The sequence below is a fragment of the Barbus barbus genome (assembly GCF_936440315.1).
Source record: "Barbus barbus genome assembly, chromosome: 4".
In the NCBI taxonomy this organism is placed as follows: domain Eukaryota; kingdom Metazoa; phylum Chordata; class Actinopteri; order Cypriniformes; family Cyprinidae; genus Barbus; species Barbus barbus.
Window position 1 is genome coordinate 22,367,378 of NC_136732.1, and position 22,981 is coordinate 22,390,358.

Consider the following 22,981-nt stretch of genomic DNA (forward strand, 5'->3'; position numbering starts at 1 on the left):
TTTTTACTGAAAATGATATAATAATTGACCTTAGGCAGGGTAGCGCCAACTAAAACGAGACTGTGAGGGACTGAAGTACAGTGACTTAAATGGATTGTACTGTTGTTTAACGTTATACCGATTGTTCATCTGACAAAACGTCTTTCCCAAAAAAAATACTTTTAGTAGACAAAAATTCCTTAAAACAGTTTTAAATGTTGTGAGTTGTGCAAATTATGTGATCTAAGATCGTGCGTGACATTGTAAAACTCTTAACGGCCTCGTTTTGATCTGTGTCAAATGCAGTATGGCGTCTAACCTGATTAAGGGTCTATTAACTCTTTGCTAACTCATGTTAGACATGTTTTGAAACATCCCACAGGAATAAATTCAAGATTTCGGTCAATTTGAGCTTTAGCTTAGCTTGTTTTAGCTTATAAAAAATGTTAAATTATGCTATAACAATAGGTGTCATTCACTAATAATTGCATGAATTATTCATATTTACTGTATACACACAGGAGAACTTCTAATTAAAAAACTTCTGCCTAATTTGCAACGCATAATTACTCACAGAAATTAGTTATTAATCTCAATCTAATGGTAATGAATTTGGTGTTTTCTAAACAAGTGGCTATGTGACTGATGTTAGTAATTTGCATAAAATACATCCAAAACATCTTCATACAAGGGTCTCTACAGTGCTTCGTCACTCTATTCTGTGTGAACATATGGCACTCTCTGAATGTGTATTCTTGCATGAGCACACACACAGCAAGATCATCAAGCAATGCCAAGTGTGCCATCCTCAAAACCAGTTCAAACACAACTTATGCAGACCTGTTTATTACGGAGCGACCTCTCATTGGTAAGCTGTGTACAGCATATAGGCGCATCTGCGTTATTATACAGAGAAACCTAACAGCTTGAGGTTTATCCCAGCTTTTCTTACACTTTCTCTTTATATGATGAAATACAGTATATTTAATATTAAATGTTTATGTATAAAATGTAATTATAAAGCCATCCAGAGTATGTGATTATTGTGTTTGTGTGGTTTCAGTTTCGATTTTTTTCATAAATTTAGAACAAATTTTAGTACTAAAGTCTGATGAATAATGATTTGAACAGATTTTTGGTTAGTTAATGAGCCCCACTATTTTAAACTGTGGATAATATGTTAATGAACAGAAATGGTACTCAAAACAAAGCAAATGTTGATGTTCAAACATAGTCAACACATTTAATTGTTTAATTCACAGCATAACCTTCAAGATTTATATAAAGGTTTGGGGAAAATTACCTACATCCTGTCTCAGCTTCTTGGTTCATTATAAGTGACAGCAAAAAAGTTTTACTGTATTTTGGGATAATTTCTTAACAAATGCGCAGATTCTCCACAGACCTACATTGGAGCAGAGCACAAGCTTGTCTGATAATGTCGAATTAGAACAGCTGCTAAGTAGGATTGTTCAGTAACATTTGTTAGGTGGGGCTTAGCGAAGGGTCATCTGAGGTTGCTTGAGTTCATGAGGACACTTCAGATAAATCAAATGTGTGCACTCAATCTAAAAAATTACCAGTAATATGAAGCAGAATATACAGGTCAAAGGTCTCACAACACAGTCTCTTTGTTCATCATCTTTGATGTACATTTTTGTGATTTATTCTTAGTATATAGTCTATGGTATTTAAAGCAAGTACTTTTTCTACTGCTTAGTAAACTATGCTGATAAAGTGTCTGTTTATGTGTATTTAAAGGGTCGTTCGCTGCGTGAGGGCACACTAAGACGAGCTCACAGGCGCAGCTTCACACCTGCCAGCTTTATTGAGGAAGATGTTGTGGACTTTCCAGATGAACTTGATACATCGTTCTTCGCCAGGGTAAGCAAAACGAGCAAATCACACACGCATTTGCTTTTGGTAGACTTTTTCTAGTATGTGTGTTTATGGTATGTCTGGCCTCAGGACGTCCTGATGCAGGAGGAGATGTCCACTTTTCACGATGAGGTGTTTGAATCTCCATCAGACTCCACCATGAAAGACGTGGACAGCAAACAGCTGGATGAGTCGGAGCTAACGGGCAGCGCGCTGGACAAAAGCGAGTTAGAGAGAAGTCACTTAATGCTGTGAGATTCATTATTTTCCCTCCCATAATGATTGTGTTGCGACGTCAAAACATATTTTGTAGCAGATGATTATTAGCTACAGAGATACTTTCTGTTTAAAATACTTTTTTTTTTTTTTTTTTATTTGTGTGATATTTAATTAAAGAAAAAATTCATATTAATTCAAAATGATTTTTAAAAAATGTTTATTTTTATTTTATTTATAGAAAAAAATATAAGATTAATATTAATGTTTCATATATTAAGAATATTATTAAAATAATATTAAAAGGAATTTTTTCAAATATTTTAGTCGTAAAGAAATTTGTAAAGTGTAAGAGTAGTGAAAGCATAGAAAAAGCATGTTTTTTAAGGATGCAGTTAATCGCTCATAGAAGAATAATCATCTTATTTGATGACTATTTATTGACATAATAAGATCTAAAAATAGAAAAAATATTAGTGCTGGGCAACGATTAATTGCAATTAATCGCATCCAAAATAAAAGTTTTTGTTTTTATAATATATGTGTGTACTGTGTATATATATTATGTATATATAATTAAATATTTACAAATTATATATTTATATTCTTATATTTCATATATGAATATATTTCATATATAAACATAACATATTTTTCTTAAATATATACATGTATGTGTATATTTATATATAATAATAAATATACACAGTGCACACACATATATTATGTACACAAAAACTTTTATTTTGGATGTGATTAATCGCGATTAATCATTGCCCAGCACTAAAACATATGAATTAATCTGGTTTAGACATTGTTTTATGACTAAATAAAAGCTCTATAATACTGTCCTGTTCTTCAAACAGGCCTCTAGAGCGCGGCTGGCGGAAGGTTAAAGAGGGAACGCCGGCGCTCCCTAAAGTCCGCCTGAGGCAGGAGGTAGTGAGTGTGAACGGTCAGCGAAGAGGCCAACGGATAGCCATGCCAGTCAAGAAGCTCTTCGCAAGAGAAAAAAGACCGTACGGATTGGGCATGGTAGGAAAGCTGACCAATCGAGCATATCGCAAGCGCATCGACAGCTACGTGAAACAACAGATCGAGGACATGGATGACCACAGGTATGAGAACCGAGTTCAGTTCAAACTCTTCTATTAGACTTTTGGAGATGCTTATAAAATGAGGTGGTTTCTATTTTGTTTTTCAGGCCTTTCTTTACATATTGGATAATATTCGTTCACATACTCATCACAATTTTGGCAGTGTGTATTTATGGCATTGCACCAGTGGGCTTCTCCCAGCATGAAACCGTCGATTCTGTGAGTGCTGCTACATTTTCAAAAGGTCCAGCATGTTTGACGCTCTATTCCTGTTTCTGGCCATCTGGTGTTTGTCAACACATTTGTTTCTCCCCCCACAAAGGTCTTAAGAAATAAAGGCGTCTATGAAAACGTCAAATTCGTGCAGCAAGAGAACTTCTGGATTGGACCAAGTTCGGTGAGTCATTACTTTCTAAAGTCAATGTGCAGGAGCTGAAGTTATAACTTAACAAATATCTAATCTGAAGTCCTGTCTAAAAACACTGGACACAACAATCTACCCTTCATCTCACTCTACCTTCAACTTTAACATTGTCATGATGATCAGTCAAAAACATCATGCATCATGTTGATTGCTGAACTTTCAAGTTTGTGATACATGATGTTTTTGTGGTTACTTTCTAAATACTTTGATGATGTGCATCAAAAGTCTGCATAAATGCACTTTTTTCTGTTATACACTACCAAAAGTCTGCATGATTTTTTAAATTGTATTTATTTCTTTATTTCTTTTTAAAGAAATTAATACTTTTATTCATCAAGAATGCATTAAATTGATGATCACAAGTAAGAGAAAAGACATTTACATTGTTACAAAAGATTTCTGTTTCAAATAAATGCTGCTTTTTTGTTCTTTTGCTATTCATCAAAGAATCCTAAAAAAAAATTATCATGGTTTCCACAAAAATATTAAGCAACACAAGTGTTTTCAACATTGATAATAATAAGAATATCAGCATATTATATTGATTTCGTGAGATTTAAGACTGTAGTAATGATGCTGAAAATTCAACTTTACCATCACAGGAAAGTAGCGATTTTACATTGTAATAATATTTCACAATATTCATTTTTCTGTATTTGTTTATCAAATACAGTATATTTCAATGCCTTTTCGGATGTGGCTTCAGTTTTCAAAAGTGAAACTCTGATTTTGTTGAAACATTTCATTGTCCTACAGAATTCATTTAAAATGAACCACTATATAAAATGGTAACAAACTACAAGTCATCGTCATTGTTCTCTTCTTATCAGGAAGCCTTAATTCATCTGGGAGCCAAATTCTCACCTTGTATGCGGCAGGATAACCAGGTACATGAACTGATAAAAAAAAAGCGAGAGCTGGAGCGAAATTCAGCTTGCTGCGTGCGCAACGACCACTCTGGCTGTCTGCAGACCTCAGAGGAGGAATGCTCTGTAAGTACAGGAGCCGCAGACCATCAAGATTACGTTTGATCGCCTGACTGAGAAACTGTCAGGCCATTGACGTCTTCCTCTTTCTACTTCAGAGCACTTTGGCTGTGTGGGTGAAGTGGCCTCAGCATCCTAGCACTCCTCAGCTGGAGGGGAAGAACCGGGAGTATGGCTCTGTGTGTCATCAGGACCCCAGGTGAGGGAATACGGCATCACGCGATACTTCAGCTGACAATTTTCACAGAGACATTTCAAACACAAGACTGTATTGTGACTGTTTTTGGCAGGACGTGTATAGAGCCGGCCTCAGTAGCTCCTCATGAGTGGCCTGATGACATCACCAAATGGCCCGTAAGTATTGTAGCAAAGAGACCCTGGACCACAAAACCAATCAATTTTTTTAAATTGAGATTTATGCATCATCTGAAAGCTGAATAAAAAAAGCTTTGCATTGATGTATGGTTTGTTAGGATAGGACAATATTTGAAAATCTGGAATCTGAGGGTGCAAAAAAATCTAAATATTGAGAAAATCGCCTTTAAAGTTGTCCAAATGAAGTTCTTAGCAATGCATATTACTAATCAAAAATTAAATGTTGATATATTTACGGTAGGACATTTACAATATCTTCATGGAACATTCTTTATTTAATATCCTAATGATTTTTGGCATAAAAGAAAAATAAATAATTTTGACCCATACAATGTATTGTCGGCTATTGCTACAAATATACCCCAGCGACATAAATGGATAGTTCACCCAAAAATGAAAATTCTGTCATCATTTACTCACCCTCAAGTAATTCCAAACCTGTATGAATTTCTTTGTTCTGTCGAACACAAAGGAAGATATTTTGAAGAAAGTTTGTAACCAGGCTGTTTTGGGGCACCACTGACTTCCATAGTAGGAAAAAAAAAATACTATGGAAGTCAATGATGCCCCAGAACTGCTCTGTTTCCCACATTCTTCAGAATATCTTCCTTTGTGTTCAGCAGAACAAAGACATTCATACAGGTTTGGAGCTACTTGAGGGTGAGTAAATGATGACATAATTTTCATTTTTGGGTGAACTATCCATTTAAGACTGGTTTTGTGCTCCAGGGTCACATGAAAGAACAATAGTATTAGATGTGGTAGTGCCAAAGTACTTTGTTGCAAGAGTTGGTTAGCTATACATTGTCCTAACAAATGTATTACAGATCTGCACCAAATATAATTCTGGCAACCACACCAATCTGCCTCATATAGACTGTACTATCACCGGCCGGCCCTGTTGCATCGGCACTAAAGGGAGGTGAGGACATCTGCTACTACTGACTCTCACACTGCATGATCAACACTTACACATTTGTTTAGTGGACATGGGTTTTTGCTTAGTGAGTATGTGGGTTTTTTAAGATGTCTTGTGTGTTGCTTTGCAGGTGTGAAATCACGTCAAGGGAGTACTGTGACTTCATGAAGGGATACTTTCATGAGGAGGCAACCCTCTGCTCCCAAGTAAGAAGATTTAACCAGCAAAGTGATACTATAAGAAATACTGAAGTACATTTAATAATTACTTCATATGAAATGGCGATGTACAACCCAAAATTTAATGATAGCAGATGAGATGCAAATACTGCTAAAAATTAAGTCTGAGCTGATAAATAAGTGTTACATAATAGTCAAAGCAAATGAAATTGTTCGCCAGGCCTTTATGAAGCTACACTACACTACAATACATTGTTCAAAAGTTTGGGTTTGATCATTTTTTTTAATGTTTTTGACATTCTCTTATGCTCACCACTTCTGCATTTATTTGATGAAAAATAGGTAAAACAGTAATATTGTGAAATATTACTATAATGTAAAATAACTTTTATATTTCAATATATTTAAAAAGGTGATTTATTCAGCATCAATACTCCAGTCGTTACAGTGTCATATGATCCTTCTGTAATAATTCTAATATGTAGATTTTCTGCTCAAGAAATATTTATTATTATTAGCCATGTTAAAAATTTTATTTTTTTTATTTTTAGGAACCTTGCTAGACTTTTTCAGGATTCTTTGATAAGAAAGATTAAAATAACAGCTTTTATTTGAAATAGAAATCTTTTGTAACATTATAAATGTCTTAACTGTCACATTTGATCATTTTAATGCATCCTTGCTGAATAAAAGCATTAATTTCTTTCCAAGAAAAATCGTACTGACCCCAAACCTTTGAACAGTAGTGTAACTCTTTAAGATCTGTTCAGGTCGCAAGTGAGCGTAAAGCCCTGAACGTTTCACCTCTTCTCAGTACTCGACCACTAGACTAATGAGGCAGTGTGAATAAGAACGGAAGGTAAACCTACCTTCTGCTAAGTGTGCTGTAATCACCATGAAGGTTGCCATGCTAATCTACTCTGCATTGGCAAAATCCATTGTCGTCTGAAAGGGCACACTGAGATTTGGCTGGGTCTGAAGCCTGTGCCAGCTTCAGGTGTTAACTTAGTGCTAAAAGTGTGTAAAATACTGGCTAATGACTTAAGCCTGAAAATGAAATTTAATTTATTACTGGCAAAATTTCAGGATGTTTCAATTTTTTATGTTTTGTAATCTAAAGAATCGCACTACTCTGTCCCTGTCAGGTGCACTGTATGGATGATGTGTGTGGCCTCCTTCCTTTCCTGAACCCTGAGGTCCCAGATCAGTTCTACCGCCTCTGGCTCTCACTGTTTCTGCATGCTGGGTGAGCGACTGCAGCCCTGTCCACATCAATAACAAAACGAGAAGGCAAAACTTACTGCAGACGACTGGTCTGTTCAGCAAAACAACAAAAAAGTGAAACATTGCAGACAAAAGGCAAAAGTGAAATGAGAAGGCAAAATATCACAGGCAGCATGGTCATCGACTGGTCACAACAACAGTAAAACAAAAAAGTGAAACTATGCAAACAAAAGGTCCATTCAGATCAAGAACAATACAAAAGCAAATGACAGGTCTATTCAAACCAACAGCAAAACAAAGAGGCAAAAACGGTCAAACAAAATGTCTATTCACACGACCATAAAAAGAAACATTCATTCATACTTAGGGCAAAGACAAACATTGCAGACAAAAGATAAAAGTGAAACAAAACGAAAAAGCTAAATATCACAGTGTGGTCATGAATTGGTCAAACAAACAGCAAAACAAAAAACGTAAGCTATGCAAACGAAAGGTTCATTTAGACAAATAACAACATGAAAATCACTTGAAAGGTCTATTCACACCAACAGCAAAATGAAAATGCAAAAATGGCAAATTAAACATCTATTTACATCAAGAGTAAAACGAAAATTCACAAATACACATTAATTCCTACTGCAAAACAACAAAGTACAACATTCCAAACGTAGACGAAATTAAAACAAAATAGCAAAATATCACAGACAATGTGGTTACACCAAAAGCGAAACAAAAAATCCAAACTATGCAAACGGAACGTCTGTTCAGATGCGTTGCAAATGCTCACAACATAACCAAAAAAATAATTTTTATTATGTTTCTTTGTTTGTGTTGTGAGCATTTGCAGCACGTGTGTTGTCAAATTGATGAAGTTGTTTTCTTAATTTGCAGGTATTTTTTCTTTTTTTTTTGTGGTGCGTTTCTTTATTTGTTTGTGTTGTAAGCATTTGAAAGATCTGTGAGCAAAATGAAAGATCTGTTCAGTCCAAGAACAAGACAACAAGCAAAACATCACCTATAACACATCTATTCACACCAACAGCTAAATGAAAGGGCAAACACTGACAAACGGACACCACCTAGTCATACCTCGGGTAAAGCAAAATAGCTAAAGATTGCAGACGTTCGAACCAAGACCATTGCTTCACATTTAATGAAACAATACAGATACTGGTACATATTAATGCATGTCTCTCCTCTAGAGTTGCAAAAGAGATTTAATAAACTGTGCTCAGACTGCCAAAATACAGTCTGCAATGACAATTCAAATATATTGACTCAATTTCTCATCAGAATCCAGCTCTGCTCTCATGCATACGGTGTCAACAATTGTCTCGGGAGTTTCTGTATTCATTCCTTCATTTGATAGTTCATACTCAAATGAAACAAAGAAATCTTCTGAGCAATGAAAGAGCAACCCGTAAGCTATAAAAATTCCTCTGGGTTTTAATTATGTACACATGCTGGAATGTTTTGTTTTTTTTACCCATAAGCACCAAATCCCATGCTGCACTGTTTATCTCAGATGCTCCAAAAGCTGACACATACGATCAGATTATCTGCTTTAAGAAACAGCTGACACTTGGAGAAGATGCTGCTATTTAGTATGGCGTGATCTGTAGTAGTAATCAAAAAGAGTGCTTCACTGAGCTGCACTTTGGCTCTTTGCCTTCCTTAAGAAGGCTCAGTAGATTAACGTTTCTGCACGTGCCTCCATCACACACCTTGATCATCACTCTCTCAAACGTCCTTGAACCTGCTCAAGTTTTAGGATTGTTGTGGTTATTGATGCATATTTGTTAGTGTTTGATGGCCATTGCACATTGCACTTCATAATAACAGCATTTGTGGAGACTCTTGTTGTGACATGCCTTTGCCATATTTTTATGAGACAACTAACAGAAGTGTAATTATGACACAGGCAGTGGTTTGCTTGGACATAATTTAGAGTCAGTGGCATCATATCTTGTATGAAGGGAATGTTTATGACCACTATAGCCATGTCAGAATGTTGTGGTGTGTTGGGAATGAAACGTATGCATTCAAATCCATAAAGATGTCATAGCAGCTTATAAACAACATGCTTGAAATGTTCTCTCTGTTCCCGTCTGTTAAAAACAGGATTCTGCATTGCCTGGTGTCGGTATGTTTTCAGATGACAATTCTTCGAGACCTAGAGAAGTTGGCTGGGTGGCTACGGATATCTATCATTTATATCCTGAGTGGCATCACAGGAAACCTGGCTAGTGCCATCTTCCTCCCCTACAGAGCTGAGGTGAGCCCCACTTGATGCATTTTGCCTCTTTTCTACCCATAGGGTACTACAATCAGCCCCTAAAACCGCTAACATTAACCCTAAAATTGCTAACATTAGACATACAGAAAACTAGATCACCCATTTCTTAAAGGGGTCATATGATGCGATTTCAAGTTTTCCTTTCTCTTTGGAGTGTTACAAGCTTTTTGTGCATAGATAAGATCCCTGAAGTTGCAAAGACTAAAGTAAAGACATATTCTTTATAAAAGTTAAGACTCTGCCACGCCCCCCTAAAACGGCTCATTTAAACACACCCCCACATGTCTACGTCATTGTGTGGGAAGATTTGAAAAACACCGCCCAAACATATACGCAATGAAATAAGGCGGAACTATTATTCTCGCTGTAGCATTGTTGCTGCTGCCGGTGCCATGTCCTGGAGACGCTGTGAAAGTTAAAGTACTTGCTTTGGGATTCCAAAAGAGGACACAACTACAAATCAGTGGTTAAGTTGTATTTACAACACTGTTCCAGAACAGTTCAACCCAAATATTAGAGTGTGTGCAGCGCATTTTATAGAGGATTAGATCCTGAACCTGGTAGAGTAACGTTAGCCTACAACGCCAGCTGTGCACAAAGGCTGTTTCTATAAAGTGGGGCAATTCCAACTTTGCAAGGACAGTCTGACGCTTCTGACTCACAGCCTGTAAGTACGTTTCTGCTACTGACGATTCAAACATGAGTTTTGAGCGGTGTAGAGTAGCGCTTGTTGTTTGACCCCTTTAATCAGTGACACTATCTAAACTCGATGTGATGCGACACACATTGACTTGATGGATATCCTTTTTATTTTGTGTTGCACAGTGGCTGCAGCTGCTTTATTTAATTAAAATATTTTATTTATAAATATCCTGTGATCAAATTGATTTTTATGAATTTTATTAATTAGTGACACATCTTTGGCTGGCTGTAGTAATTTATTAAAAAATACTATGTTTTTATTTTTATACGTAACAATAATTTGAATACACCTTTTTCATTTCTGAATTAAAACTCACTATGGCTAAAAGGTAATACATTTTTTTTAAAATCTAAATTGGCAAAAAGGTTTTTCAAAACTAAATGAATAAACACAGTGTACTCATGTGTTTTAAGCTGGATTTTTGATTGATGTTTTCATTTTCTTTATTATGAATGACATACTTTGTCATTGACCCACATACTCATGCATTGTAAAAAAAAATTAATTTGTAAATATAACAAAGATTATTGGAGTATGTTTTACAAGAAAATATTATTTCAGCTTTTCTATTTCACAATTTCCTGCTTAATTCAATGTTACTTGCTGTTTCGCTATAATTATTTGTGAAATTTACTAGAAAATTGAAAATTGTTTCTTTGCCAAATTTAGTTTTGTTTATTTCAGTGTGACAGTTATGCCATTGTTTGGGAGCATCAGCTAAGACAACCAAACCATTTTGATTTAAAATATTTTATTAAAGCACCCCTAAGATTTTAAGTACATTGATGCAAACTGCTCACCTTTCGGTGAAAACTCACCTTTTTGAGATCAAAATAGGTCACTTACAAGTTTCGTGCAGATCAGATGAGAAAGTGTTTTGTTGGGAGGGTCTTTTTTTTAACTGTACCAATTCAATTCTATACCCGTTTATAGTCAACCGCTTTTAAACGCTCCTGTGTGTTTGTGTGTGCATGCTTTGGTTTCGAATTACAGAACCACACGTTTATTTACAACATGCTTTTGCAGTGTTGAGTATTGTAGCCAATCACAGGCATCTCTGTTGAAAGCAATGACCAGTCAGAGGTGTTATCTGTAGTTTAATCAGAATCCGCTCTGAGCTCATTTTTATTTTTGCAAGTAGAGTTCTACACACTCGCAGATCTAACTATTAGAACGGGAGAGAGAGAAAAGCATACACACAGTTTAAATAAGATTTACTGTGTAGTTAGTCATTGATTATATGTTTTTGCGTAATAATGCTTAGTCAGTTGCGCTATAAGAGGAGCCCTTTGCTCGGTTTCTCTACATAATCCATTGACAATTTAAAGAAAAGTTTTGTTTGTCTAATAGGACTGAACATCCACATATAATGTTTCAGGAGTGACAAAAGCGAATCCACTAAATTGTTGCGCCAGTCATTGCTATGATTGACAGCGATAACTGTAGCAACGGACAGAAAGAACTATCTGACAAACGATATCAAAAATAGACCTGTGCATTAAGTGATGCAGAGTAACATAACTACAGAAGTAACAAGTCTGTGCTGGCTGAATATATTAAGAATAGTTAAAGATAACTTAAAACACTCTTTTTGATGTGTCCTTTTTGAGGCAATGTTTAAAAAAAAAATTATATTAAAAGATTTTTAAGATTTAAATCAGATTTAAATTTAATTTAAATTTAAATTAAATCTAACAATATTTCAAAATATTTAATGCATTATTTATTTGTACTTGCTATACTACTTAAGTACCATACTAAAATTTGTTGTAATAGTCATTTTATAAGAAATACAAAAGCAAGAAGTCAAAACTGGGGAGTGGAAATGTCAACTGAGCTAATGAGTGATCCTCTGCTGCCATCTACTGGATATAATGGTAAATTTATGTAATTATCATCTTAAAAGTCTTTGTTTTCCTCCAGGATTTTTGGCACATTTTTTCATGTCATCTCCATGAATGAAAAGTTCATCTTTAAAGTGAATTTTACAGCTCAATTGTAAAGAAAATAATAATAATGTATTTTTAAAAAAAAAGGTTTAGTTTTTTTTTTTATGGGGAAGGGGATGCATATTTTTGTCACCTTTTTCACCCATGATGTGTTTGCATCACTGTAAGTAAATTTTTCAATCATTTAACAACACATTCACATTTACAGTTCTTTGATGCATAAAAAGGAAACTGGTGGAAACACAATTTTCATTTATAAATTGCTAGTAAGCTTACAGTGTGTTGGTCACATGGTGATTGGTAATAGAAAATTCCATCCTTTTTTTCAAATTCCATTTATTTTAATTGTATATTTCTATGACTGAATGCTTTAGTCAACTTACAAACCCCCTTCAGATCCCTCATGATCCACCAGGGGGTTTGTGAACCCGAGTTTAAGAAAACCATGGGCTAATGCAAGCTAGCGTATGCGCACAGTCGAAGTTGCAGTCTCTGCTATTTTGATGTTGTTGTTCTGCTTCTTTAGTTTCCTTTCCTTTTCTACTATGAAATAACATTGTGAGCCAGTGTTGCCACCTTGTGGAACAACTGATTATTGCAAAACCAAGTTAATGCGCATGTGCAACCTATGCATGCATGCTCAGTTACAAAAGGTGTGCATACAGTATGCGTGTACTATACTGATGACGAAATTTGCGTAACATGCACTGTATGTTGACCCTCACATTCATGGAAAAAGTGAAGTATACTTTGGGCTTAGAACCAGCACCATCTTGGTGGATAAGGGGTATTTTACTCATGTATCTCTGGCACTGAGCTTGTCCCTCTTTTGCTCTCTAGGTGGGTCCAGCTGGCTCTCAGTTCGGCATCCTGGCTTGTCTGTTTGTGGAGCTGATTCAGAGCTGGCAGATTCTGGCTCAGCCATGGAGGGCCTTCACTAAGCTACTGTGCGTGGTGCTCTTTCTGTTCGCCTTCGGCCTGCTGCCCTGGATAGATAACTTCGCCCACATCTGCGGATTTATCTCGGGCTTCTTCCTCTCCTTCGCCTTCCTACCCTACATCAGCTTCGGCCATCTGGACATGTACCGCAAGCGCTGCCAGATCATCATCTTCCTGGTGGTGTTCGTGGGGCTGTTTGCGGGACTTGTGGTGCTCTTCTACGTGTCTCCCATCAAGTGTGAGTGGTGCGAGCTGCTCACCTGCATTCCTTTCACCGACAAGTTCTGTGAGAAGTACGACCTCAATGCGCACCTCCATTGAGGGAGAGGAGGGGCTTCGGGGATAGAGGGATTTGATTGGTCGTTGATCTGCATCTGTCAGTGTTCATCCAGTTGCACTTCGTCTCGCCCCAAATGAAGCCTTTTCTCTGAACTTGGACAGTATGCTTGTGTTGTTGTTGTTTTTTTACTCAAGTGTAAGTTGGATCTCCACTTTGACCATGATTTAGGAATGAAGATCGCTTTTTAACGTACCATAAAGTTTTATGTAGTCTATTGATGAGGGTGTCTGATAATCATACGAAAACAGGGTCACCCTCGCCCGAAAACTTTCTTTACACTACAGTCTCAGAAGGCAGTGTCATAATAAAAGCACTGGTACACCAAATGGAGAACACGTCTTCTCCAATTTGATTGTTGTACTTTTTTATGTTTTAGCATGTCAGGGGTAGGTTTGTCTTTGTTTAGTTGACCTCAGAATCCAGGGACAAAAAACTCTGTACCTTTGGTGCCTTGATAAATGTACCTACTACTGCCATATTTTCGTTACACGTTGAGCACTCAAATGATATTCTTTTATTTGTGTGTTACTTCTAATGGAGTAATGGTTGATTATGAAAGGGTAGTGTTTTAGCTACCCAATTTACTCACTTGTTACAGAATACAGCTAAAACAACCTGCACCTCTGAAGTGTGTCTGTTTTTCTTGTCTACCAGACCCCAGACTAGCATTAAATTATGGAAGCCCTTTTCCACCTCAGAGTAGAAAAAATAAATAAATAAATAAAACGGTAACATTCTTGTGAAACATTACATCTCGCAACTGTGACATTGTTTCTCGTAATTGCAGTGTTAGATCTTGCAATGTGACTATTTCTCATAATTGCAACTTATCTCAGTGACATAATATCTCACAATTATGACTTTATTTCCCATAATTTAGACTTTCTCACAATGTGGCTATTTTTCATTTTTCAAAAGATGAGTATATTGCGTTGTGACTTTATTTCTCATAACTGCAGCTTTATTTCTTACGATTGTAAGAAATATCTCTCTTTATATCTCACAATTGTAACCTTGTGTCTTGTAATCTGCAACTTTATATCTTGCAATGTGATTATTTTCTCATAATTGTAACTTCATAGCTCACAGTGACTTAATATCATGCAGTTGTGACATACAGTAAGTAGCAAGGTGACTTTATTTCCCATAATTGAGACTTTTTCACACAATGTGACTATTTTTCATAATCGTGATGTTACATCTTACACTATATGTATATCGCAATATGACTTTATTTCTCACAATTACAACTATTTCTTACAATTGTAAGAAATATCTCTCATTATATCTCACAATTGTAAAATGTAATTTGCGACTTTATACCTTGCAATTGAGATCAAAATTGTAACTTCATATCATATCTCACAGTGATTTAATATTATGCAGTTGTGATTTTATAAGTAGCAAGGTGACTTTATTTCTCATAATTGTGATCTCATGTCTCACAACTGTTTTTGTATCTCACAGTGCAACTTTATTAGTTTGATTTCCTCACTTTTTTAACTCTGAGGCAGAAACAGACTTCTATACTAAACCATTCTGGCCAGTTTTGGAACAAAATGTAAGATGATACCAAGGATAATAATATGTATCCATAAACCCAAAGAAACACTTTACAATAAGGTTCCATTTGTTAACATTAGACTATATGAACTACAGTAAAAATGAGAAATACTTCTAAAGCATTAATTAATTTCAACATTTACTAATAGATTAAAATCAAAAGTATTATCGGTCAACATTGTCAGTTGTATAAGTCAGTTGTATCTGACTTTATTGAAAAGTGTTACTGAAATGCTTTCTCACCACAGTGCATAGAAAATACACATTACAAAAATTTGTTGTTAGATTTTTATTTTTATTGATTAGATATGCATGATAGTATGACTAATGCCACAGAGAACATTTATGGACATTCTAATTAAAGTTTACATCAGTTCATACACTGTATACATAGTTTGCATTTCCAAAGCGCATTGTCAAAAATGCAGTAATATATTAGGAAGATTTTATTCTACAACAATATAATCAACATTTCATTGTCCATTTGCATTCCAAAGAGTTGGGCACATATATAAAAAATAAAATTCTCAAATTTTAAATTATTATTTTATTTTATTATTTGTCTGACCTAACATTTTGAATGGTTGAATTTTGACTAGAAGAATGTTAATGTTAAATGTTATTCAAATTAAAAAATATATTTTTTATTGATCAAACTAATTGTTTTTTTTATGAATATGGTGAATATGGTTTTCCCCCAAAATAAAGAATTTCCTTATTTATTGTTAAATACAACCACTGTTTTTTGAGCAGTCAAGTGTGCAGTGTGTCTTGGGCAGTACACAAGAAAAAAATGCAGTAAACAACCAACATCTTTAACCTTTATATACTCAAATGATAACTGCTTCGATCTCTTCAAATGAGTGCATAGGTAAGTCTTCGATTCCTTGCTCAGGTGGTAGTAGGGCTTTGAGCCAGTGATTGTTGCCGTCCAGAATCTACGCATGGTGTCCTGAATCAGGATTGAGTGAGCTAAAGAAACTAACATCCGCTGTTTCGTCGTGCATAAGCCAGGCCTCCAAGCTGATACTCCATCTCTGTGAAGGTCAAAGCCGGCACAGTGATGGCCGAGGGTCCCTTCTCCTTAAAGCCAGCCTTCTGATAGAATGGCACCAGGAACTCCTCACAGACCAGCAGGGCCCGGCGTAGACCGGGGAGACAGCGCAGGTACTGCAGATATCGCCAAAGTAAGATGGAGCCTTTGCCCTGTTGTCGACAGTGACGGTGCACAGACAACACATGGATGTGTACCGTGGGAGAGTCTGGGACGTGTTTGGTCAAGGCTTCCTGGATCAAAAGAGGGTTAGAATGTAAACTTAAAGTGAAGTTCTTGATCTACATGATGACAGGTTTCTTTAAAGAATCATGTTTCTCACCTGTTCTAGTTTCTCTTTGTCCCAGCCTGATCCAATGATGAAGGCTACCAGCTGACCCTCTTCAAACCATCCCATCGAGAGCTCAGGACACTGGCCCAGGAAACTAAGCACCTCATCAAGGGTGAGTGGACATTCACCGGAAACGGAGATAAATGCTGCAGAGGGGAAAACAAAGGGGTGAGTCAACCCTCTTATACCAATGCAAACAAGAGCTTATCGGCGGATTATCAGGTTTATCACAATCCGATCAGCATGTTGACTAGTCTTTTAGTTTTCTAGAACTTGGGAAGTTCTTAAAGAGTTTAGGGGGTGATTTTTTTTAACAGGTATGAATTATTAACTGCCCTTAACCGAAATAATATAACATGGTATAAGTAAAACCATTTGTTGCCTATACAGACGTTTGTTGGTGTGTTTTTAACAGTAATCTGTGGGGCACTAATTCTAAAATACCCAATACCCAATTTTCCAGACTAGCCTAATCCATTATTATTTTCAAATTAAAATTAATTTTGCTTTATTTGTATGATATACACTACCTTTCAGTCAAAGTATTTCTGACTGAAAAGCTGAATTTTGAGCATAATTACTGTACTCATCCGTGTTATATGATCCTTCATTTATTAATCTAATATGCTGCTAATATAATTTGCTGCTCAAGAAACATTTCTTATTATTATCAATGTTGAAAACAGTTGTGCTGCTTAATACTTTTGTGGAAAATTATAAAATGTTTCGGACTTTGATGAAAAAGTTTGAAATTACAACATTTATTTAAAATATAATTTTTTTGTAATATTATAAATGTCTTTGCTGGATTTAATGCATTTAATGAATTTAATGATTAAAAGTAATATTTTCTATCCAAAAATGTGGTGTACTTTAGTACATGTTGCCAAAACATTATAGAAAATGAAATAAATAGAGCAAAGTAAATAGCTCAATAAGTTAAATAATTAAGCAAATAGATGACGCCTCTGGATAATGTCAACCTGTTGCCCACAAATCTGACCTAAACCCAACCATCAGATTTCCTAGAGAAATGCCTTCAGCTGGGATCAAGTTTAGAGCTGCTTAAACTACATTCACTCAGGACAACTAAAACAAAAAGAGTGTTTTTATCTAAAAACATGTTTCACATTATTAACACTGACTGTACAACCAATAGGTAATTCTGCCACTGTATTTTGGTAAATTTATTTGCAGGACCCCAATATAACCCCACCATGTGTGTGAAACATCTTACCTTCTCTCTCTATCTCAAACACGCTGATGGCGTCCTGTGGGGTGAGATTTCGAAACTCGCTGGCAGGTAACGTGTGTCGTCGCTGGCGTCGAGGACTGGCAACGCTTAGCGGCCTCTTCAGAAAGAATGGCTTCAGGAAGGGTGAGCTGACGACCTGCGGTGCCATGGTCTGACACAAGCACACTTCTGACAGCTGGAGGACAGTGCGGTCTGAAACACTAATGCAGCCTCTTCAGCTCTTAGTTTTCCCTCACTTCAGAGTTTTAGGACACTGCTGTCTTTCCCTCAGTGGATTTGTCCGGCTGCTCTCTTCTACGGTCTGAAGTGTTTGAGTCCTATCACACTACCTTGTCCTCTTTAACCCTTCCTCCGTCCCTCTCTTTGTCCCGGCCCGCCCCGATCTGCTAAAGTGTCCCGTCTTTAGAGGGATAGTGATGTGCGCACGTGCCAGGTGAAGCTGCAGCAATTTCCTAAGAGTCTGTGTGCTAATAGCCTACTCACAGCGCAGCTCCCAATGCTTACCCAGAAACTGTTTGTACAGTCAAAGAAAGCTCGTAGTGTTTACGCCAGACCTGGTAGCTCAGTTACGTATTTGGTGTTACCAAATTCAGCAAGCCGGTGCTTAAAAAGAGAGCAAGGATGGCATCGGCTGATAAATACACCCACAGGGCCAATTAACAGAAGTGGTGCATCACTCATGTAACCATTCCAAAATCTTTGGGTTATTGTCAGTTTGTCAAGGCATAATGAGCATTACACTACCATTCAACTGCATTTGTTTGATCAGAAATAGTTTTATGAATTATTAACTACCCTTAACCAAAAAGAAAGTCATCACAATGTAACAATAAAACGTTTTTGGTATGTTTTTAAAGTATTTATGTGGCACCAATTGTAAAATTAATAGTTGTAAATATTTTTTTACATACTATGACATAAACTATAAGGTTTTAAATGGTGTCTGTAAGATTTGTTAATGTTTGTTAGTAAATGCTCACCAAGGCTGTATTTATTTGATCAAAAAACAGTAAAATTATGTAATATTATTAAAATTAGAATTTATTGTTTTCTACTTGAATATATTTAAAAAATGTAATTTATTCTTGTGATGTCAAGCTGATTTCTCAGCGTCATTAATCCAGAATTTTTGATCCTTCAGAAATCATTCTAATATGCTGATTTGCAAATTGCAGGATTATGAATATGAAGCATTTATTTCAAAGAGACATATTATAAATGCCTTTACTGACACCTTTGATCAATAAAATAAAAGTATTAATTTCGTTAAAAAAGTTACTTCCCCCACATGTTTGAAAAGTAGTGTATGTTTTGACATTTATTTATATTAATGATGGTTATTTATATTAATGAAATCACAAAGAGGGATGAACACCTAATTAAAAAGGAAAGTGAACCATCTTTTTCTTTTTCCTTTAATAACCTAGCTAACATTTAACTAAACATCCGCTCAACTCCCCATATCAAGTGTGAATCAGTACTCTAAAAAAAATACTAGTTATTTTTGGACCGTATATTTTCTAGCCAAATAGTAGTGTGTAATTTCAGGCAGTTTTTGTTTAACCCAGCTTTTTTTTCTTTTTTTTTTTGAGCAACCCAAACAGGAAATTAGATGAACTGATAGTGTATTTTGTTCTTAAATATTAAAATGCATCTTAAATATTTCCATATATATATTTTTTTTTTTACAATGCTGTTCATTATTGTCTTATGATGTCTTCCTTCCTTTTCAAATCTACACAGTTTAAGGAGCTTTCAGACTTCTCAGTATTGTACTTTAAGGTTTTAAAAATGACATCAGACAAACTAAATATATCTAGTCCACTGACTTAGTTCAATAACTGGCTGTAGCCTGATGAATCTAGCTCTTTACTTCCAGATACATCAGACTCAATGAGAGGAAGCTCTGGGTTAATGCTGGACCTCCGATGACATCAGCCCTCGTTTTAAGATGACTTGACCTTCAACGACCCCTCAGAGTAATTCCAATCACCAGCCGGTGAACTACTGTTAGTGTACAATCTTTAATGTAGAAACAGTTTATCAGAGAAAACTCCACAGAATAATATTAGCATCCTTATATTGCTCCAGTCCTGTAAAGACTGTATCTTTTAATATTATTTTAATATTTTAGTTGCATTTTAAGTAGTTAGTTGATATATATGTTACCATTTGACCATTTAGAGCAATCGTGTTTCACAGAAGTTGAAATTATAGATAAAAATCACTTGCTGACCAGTAAAATATAGGCTAACAGCTATTATGAGGCAAATGGATGAGCCATTCAGGGCCAACACAAGCTGACTCAAACACTACTCTTCTGTCATCTCTTTAGCCAAGCTATCTCATAACCTTGTTCTGCAGTTATATCTGATCAAATGTTCATTATTATTCTTTAGCTTGGGTTGAATAAATCATTTTTTGCTTGGTTGGAACAGCAGCTACACTAATTATGTCTCTATTTGTTTCTCTGTTTCTGCCAGGAATTACACAAGCTTCAGTCTGGATCCAGAACACCTCAGAAGAGATGTTGCCAGCCCCTCAGAAGACCTCAGATGATGCCAACCTTGAAACAACACACAGAATGACACTGTAAGAAAAATTCTGTCGTTTTTACTAAATAATTTTGTAGAAAATACAGAAAACAATGTAAACACAAAAACAGTATAAAACTGTAATTTACAAACAAGAAAAATTGAATAAATACCAGTAAATTCAACAATGCACACCGCTATTAAAACTTGTATTATACATTAAACATACTGATAACCATCATAATGCAGGTGTCAAAAGAGAAAGCCCCATGAAGAATCAAAAGTCATCACAAGCAGCTTCACCACTGGTAGAAGTATACACTAATATAAAGTCATTCACGCAAACACAAAACACCATCATGGTAACACACCACAGAAGATGTAACATGTTTTTGACTGTAAATTATACATTGATTTGTTCTTTTTTTACTTCTAAAAACTGTACAATTAACAGCATTTTACTGTTAAATTTAAATGTCTGGGTAGATCTTTCACAGTTTTCCCCTGTAGTACAGGAACCTTACTATTAACAGGGTTTTTTTCGTATTGTTTTTACAAAATTTTACAGTTAAAATTACACATATTTTTTATAGTGTACCAAATTTTGCTGTAAGTTTGATTGCAACATATAATCATTGCTGTTAATTGTGTTCATCGTCTGTTTGACGACATTAACTGATTTTACCTTACATTGCTGCCATTTGTACATGTGACAGTCACCACTGATTAACTAGGCTACCTACTAAATCCCAGATAGTGTTGGCCCAGATCTGGCCCACATCTGGCCCGTGTGAAATCCATGCAGGCCAGATGTGGGCCGGATCTGGGCCAACACTGCTTGGGATATAGCCTATTGTAGAAACTTAATTTCCTGTAAAGCTGCTTTGCAACGATTTGTATCATGAAAAGCGCTATTCAAATAAACTTGAACTGAATTGAATAGAATTGTTTGTTTGTCGTTTGAGCCACCATCATAAGTGTTTTTAACTGTGTATGACTGATGATTATTTCTGTGGACAATGATAATGGGGTCTGTCTGTGGTTTATTTTATGACTGAATAACTTACTCGCCTGCTTTTAAAAGCACCTGTCTTTCAGTCAGCAGGTGTTCACCGTTTCTCTTCTTTGCTTCACAGACAGAGGTCGTGCATGTCGACCCATGTTTACAATTGTTGGGAAGTGGAGAGATATATGCTGTTTATACAGTTCACGGTAGCACTTTACAATAAGGTGTCATTTGTTAACATTAGTTGTTAATGTATTAACTAACATTAATGAACAATGATCAACACATTTATTACAGTATTTATTAAACCTATTAGTTAATAAAATTACAGTCGTTCATTGTTAATTCACAGTGCATTAATAATGCTAAAAAGCACAACTTGTGATTTTAATAATGCATTAGTAAATGCTGAAATTAACATGAACTAAGATTAATAAATGGTGTAAGTATTGTTCAATCTTAGTTCATGCTAATGTAGTTAAGTAAAGTTAACTAATTGTAAAGTGTACACACACAGTTACCCTGAGCGAATTATTCAACTATCTATAAAGTCCTTTTGAACGAAGCGAATGATTCCATGACTTATTCATTAAATAGTGATAGTGGTTTCAGTTTTATATTTAAGAAAACAATGGATTTAATATCAAAATTTACCATCTAATTTTAAAACGTGTTTTTATTGTAAGTCTCCTTATAAATAGCCTACTTTGATCAGTTCAAGAATAATTTATGCAATTTTATGTGATTCATCTGAAAGAATAAAAGGAACAGTCTCGTGACTATTCTTGTATTGTTCAGCTGGTGATGGGGGATTTAAAAAGTAGGAATTAGTAATAAGTAATTCACTACTATCTAGAAAGACTAATTAGTAGGCCTTCAGTAATGTAATTACACAGTTGAAGATCTATTAATAATTTTTTAGAGTAACTTACCCAACACTGCTATTAGTGAAGTGACATTCAGCCAAGTATGGTGACCCATACTCGGAATTCGTGCTCTGCATTTAACCCATCCAACGTGCACACACACAGCAGTGAACACACACACACACAGCAGTGAACACACACACACACCGTGAACACACACCCGGAGCAGTGAACACACACACACACACACACACACCCGGAGCACTCAGAGTATGTTACTGGTTAAGACTCAAGACATTCTCAACAGAGCGACGAATCGACGAGTCACTATGGAAACGGACGCTAAGAAAAAGCGCACCATGCTGTTTCTTCTTCTTCTTTTGTTCAGTGGTCGTTTACATGCTTAGTGCATATCGCCACCTAATTGATGGTTGTGTAATCTTTAATCCTACATTTTTAGTTTGATGCTAATTCTATATTAAGTCATATCAGATATGTATTTTTATAATAGAAATCCATTATAGAAAATGCCAATCCATGTGTGAGATAATATAAAATGTAATAAGTATATATAATAAATAAAAAATTACCTTGTCATATTGTTTTATAATTTATACAAATAACTGTTATGCCAATAAAATAACCATATTAGAATAATATATTACCTTATTTATTAGCGCTTTATATATATATATAAAAGGCTATATTATATAATGTTGTGCACTATCTGTCAGGCCCACTGAAGGCTGGTCAGTATATGTCACGCGTGCTCTTGACAGCACTGAAGCGAACTAACACTGAACATAAGCTGCTCCGGAGCAGGTTATCTTCAGAAAGCAAGTTACTATGGTTACTTATATACCCCGAA

The 22,981-nt window shown here is 35.6% G+C and overlaps 3 protein-coding genes across 5 annotated transcripts in view; 2 read left to right on the top strand and 1 right to left on the bottom strand.

The window, feature by feature from the left end:
• The window catches only part of LOC306869043 (inactive rhomboid protein 1-like), a 56,825-nt gene extending 42,209 nt beyond the window's left edge, over positions 1-14,616 (top strand). For all 3 annotated transcript variants that reach the window (XM_079415612.1, XM_079415614.1, XM_079415613.1), the window contains 13 exons: positions 1,741-1,863; positions 1,948-2,108; positions 2,940-3,191; positions 3,278-3,389; positions 3,493-3,567; positions 4,425-4,586; positions 4,679-4,779; positions 4,871-4,934; positions 5,783-5,877; positions 6,005-6,080; positions 7,199-7,299; positions 9,399-9,552; positions 13,066-14,616. In XM_079415612.1, coding sequence (XP_079271738.1) covers positions 1,741-1,863; positions 1,948-2,108; positions 2,940-3,191; positions 3,278-3,389; positions 3,493-3,567; positions 4,425-4,586; positions 4,679-4,779; positions 4,871-4,934; positions 5,783-5,877; positions 6,005-6,080; positions 7,199-7,299; positions 9,399-9,552; positions 13,066-13,485 — 1,896 coding nt within the window. In that variant the 3' untranslated portion in view covers positions 13,486-14,616. The remainder of the gene's footprint in view (positions 1-1,740; positions 1,864-1,947; positions 2,109-2,939; positions 3,192-3,277; positions 3,390-3,492; positions 3,568-4,424; positions 4,587-4,678; positions 4,780-4,870; positions 4,935-5,782; positions 5,878-6,004; positions 6,081-7,198; positions 7,300-9,398; positions 9,553-13,065) is intronic.
• Positions 1-22,981, top strand: part of LOC306869044 (vascular cell adhesion protein 1-like) — a 709,597-nt gene that overhangs the window by 425,706 nt on the left and 260,910 nt on the right. The gene's annotated exons all lie outside the window — the stretch shown is intronic.
• Positions 16,049-17,855, bottom strand: LOC306869062 (serotonin N-acetyltransferase-like; the record flags this gene model as incomplete). Its single annotated transcript, XM_079415646.1, has 3 exons — positions 16,049-16,354; positions 16,444-16,598; positions 17,690-17,855. The coding sequence occupies 3 exons, from the start codon at positions 17,853-17,855 to the stop codon at positions 16,049-16,051; spliced, it is 627 nt and encodes a 208-aa protein (XP_079271772.1).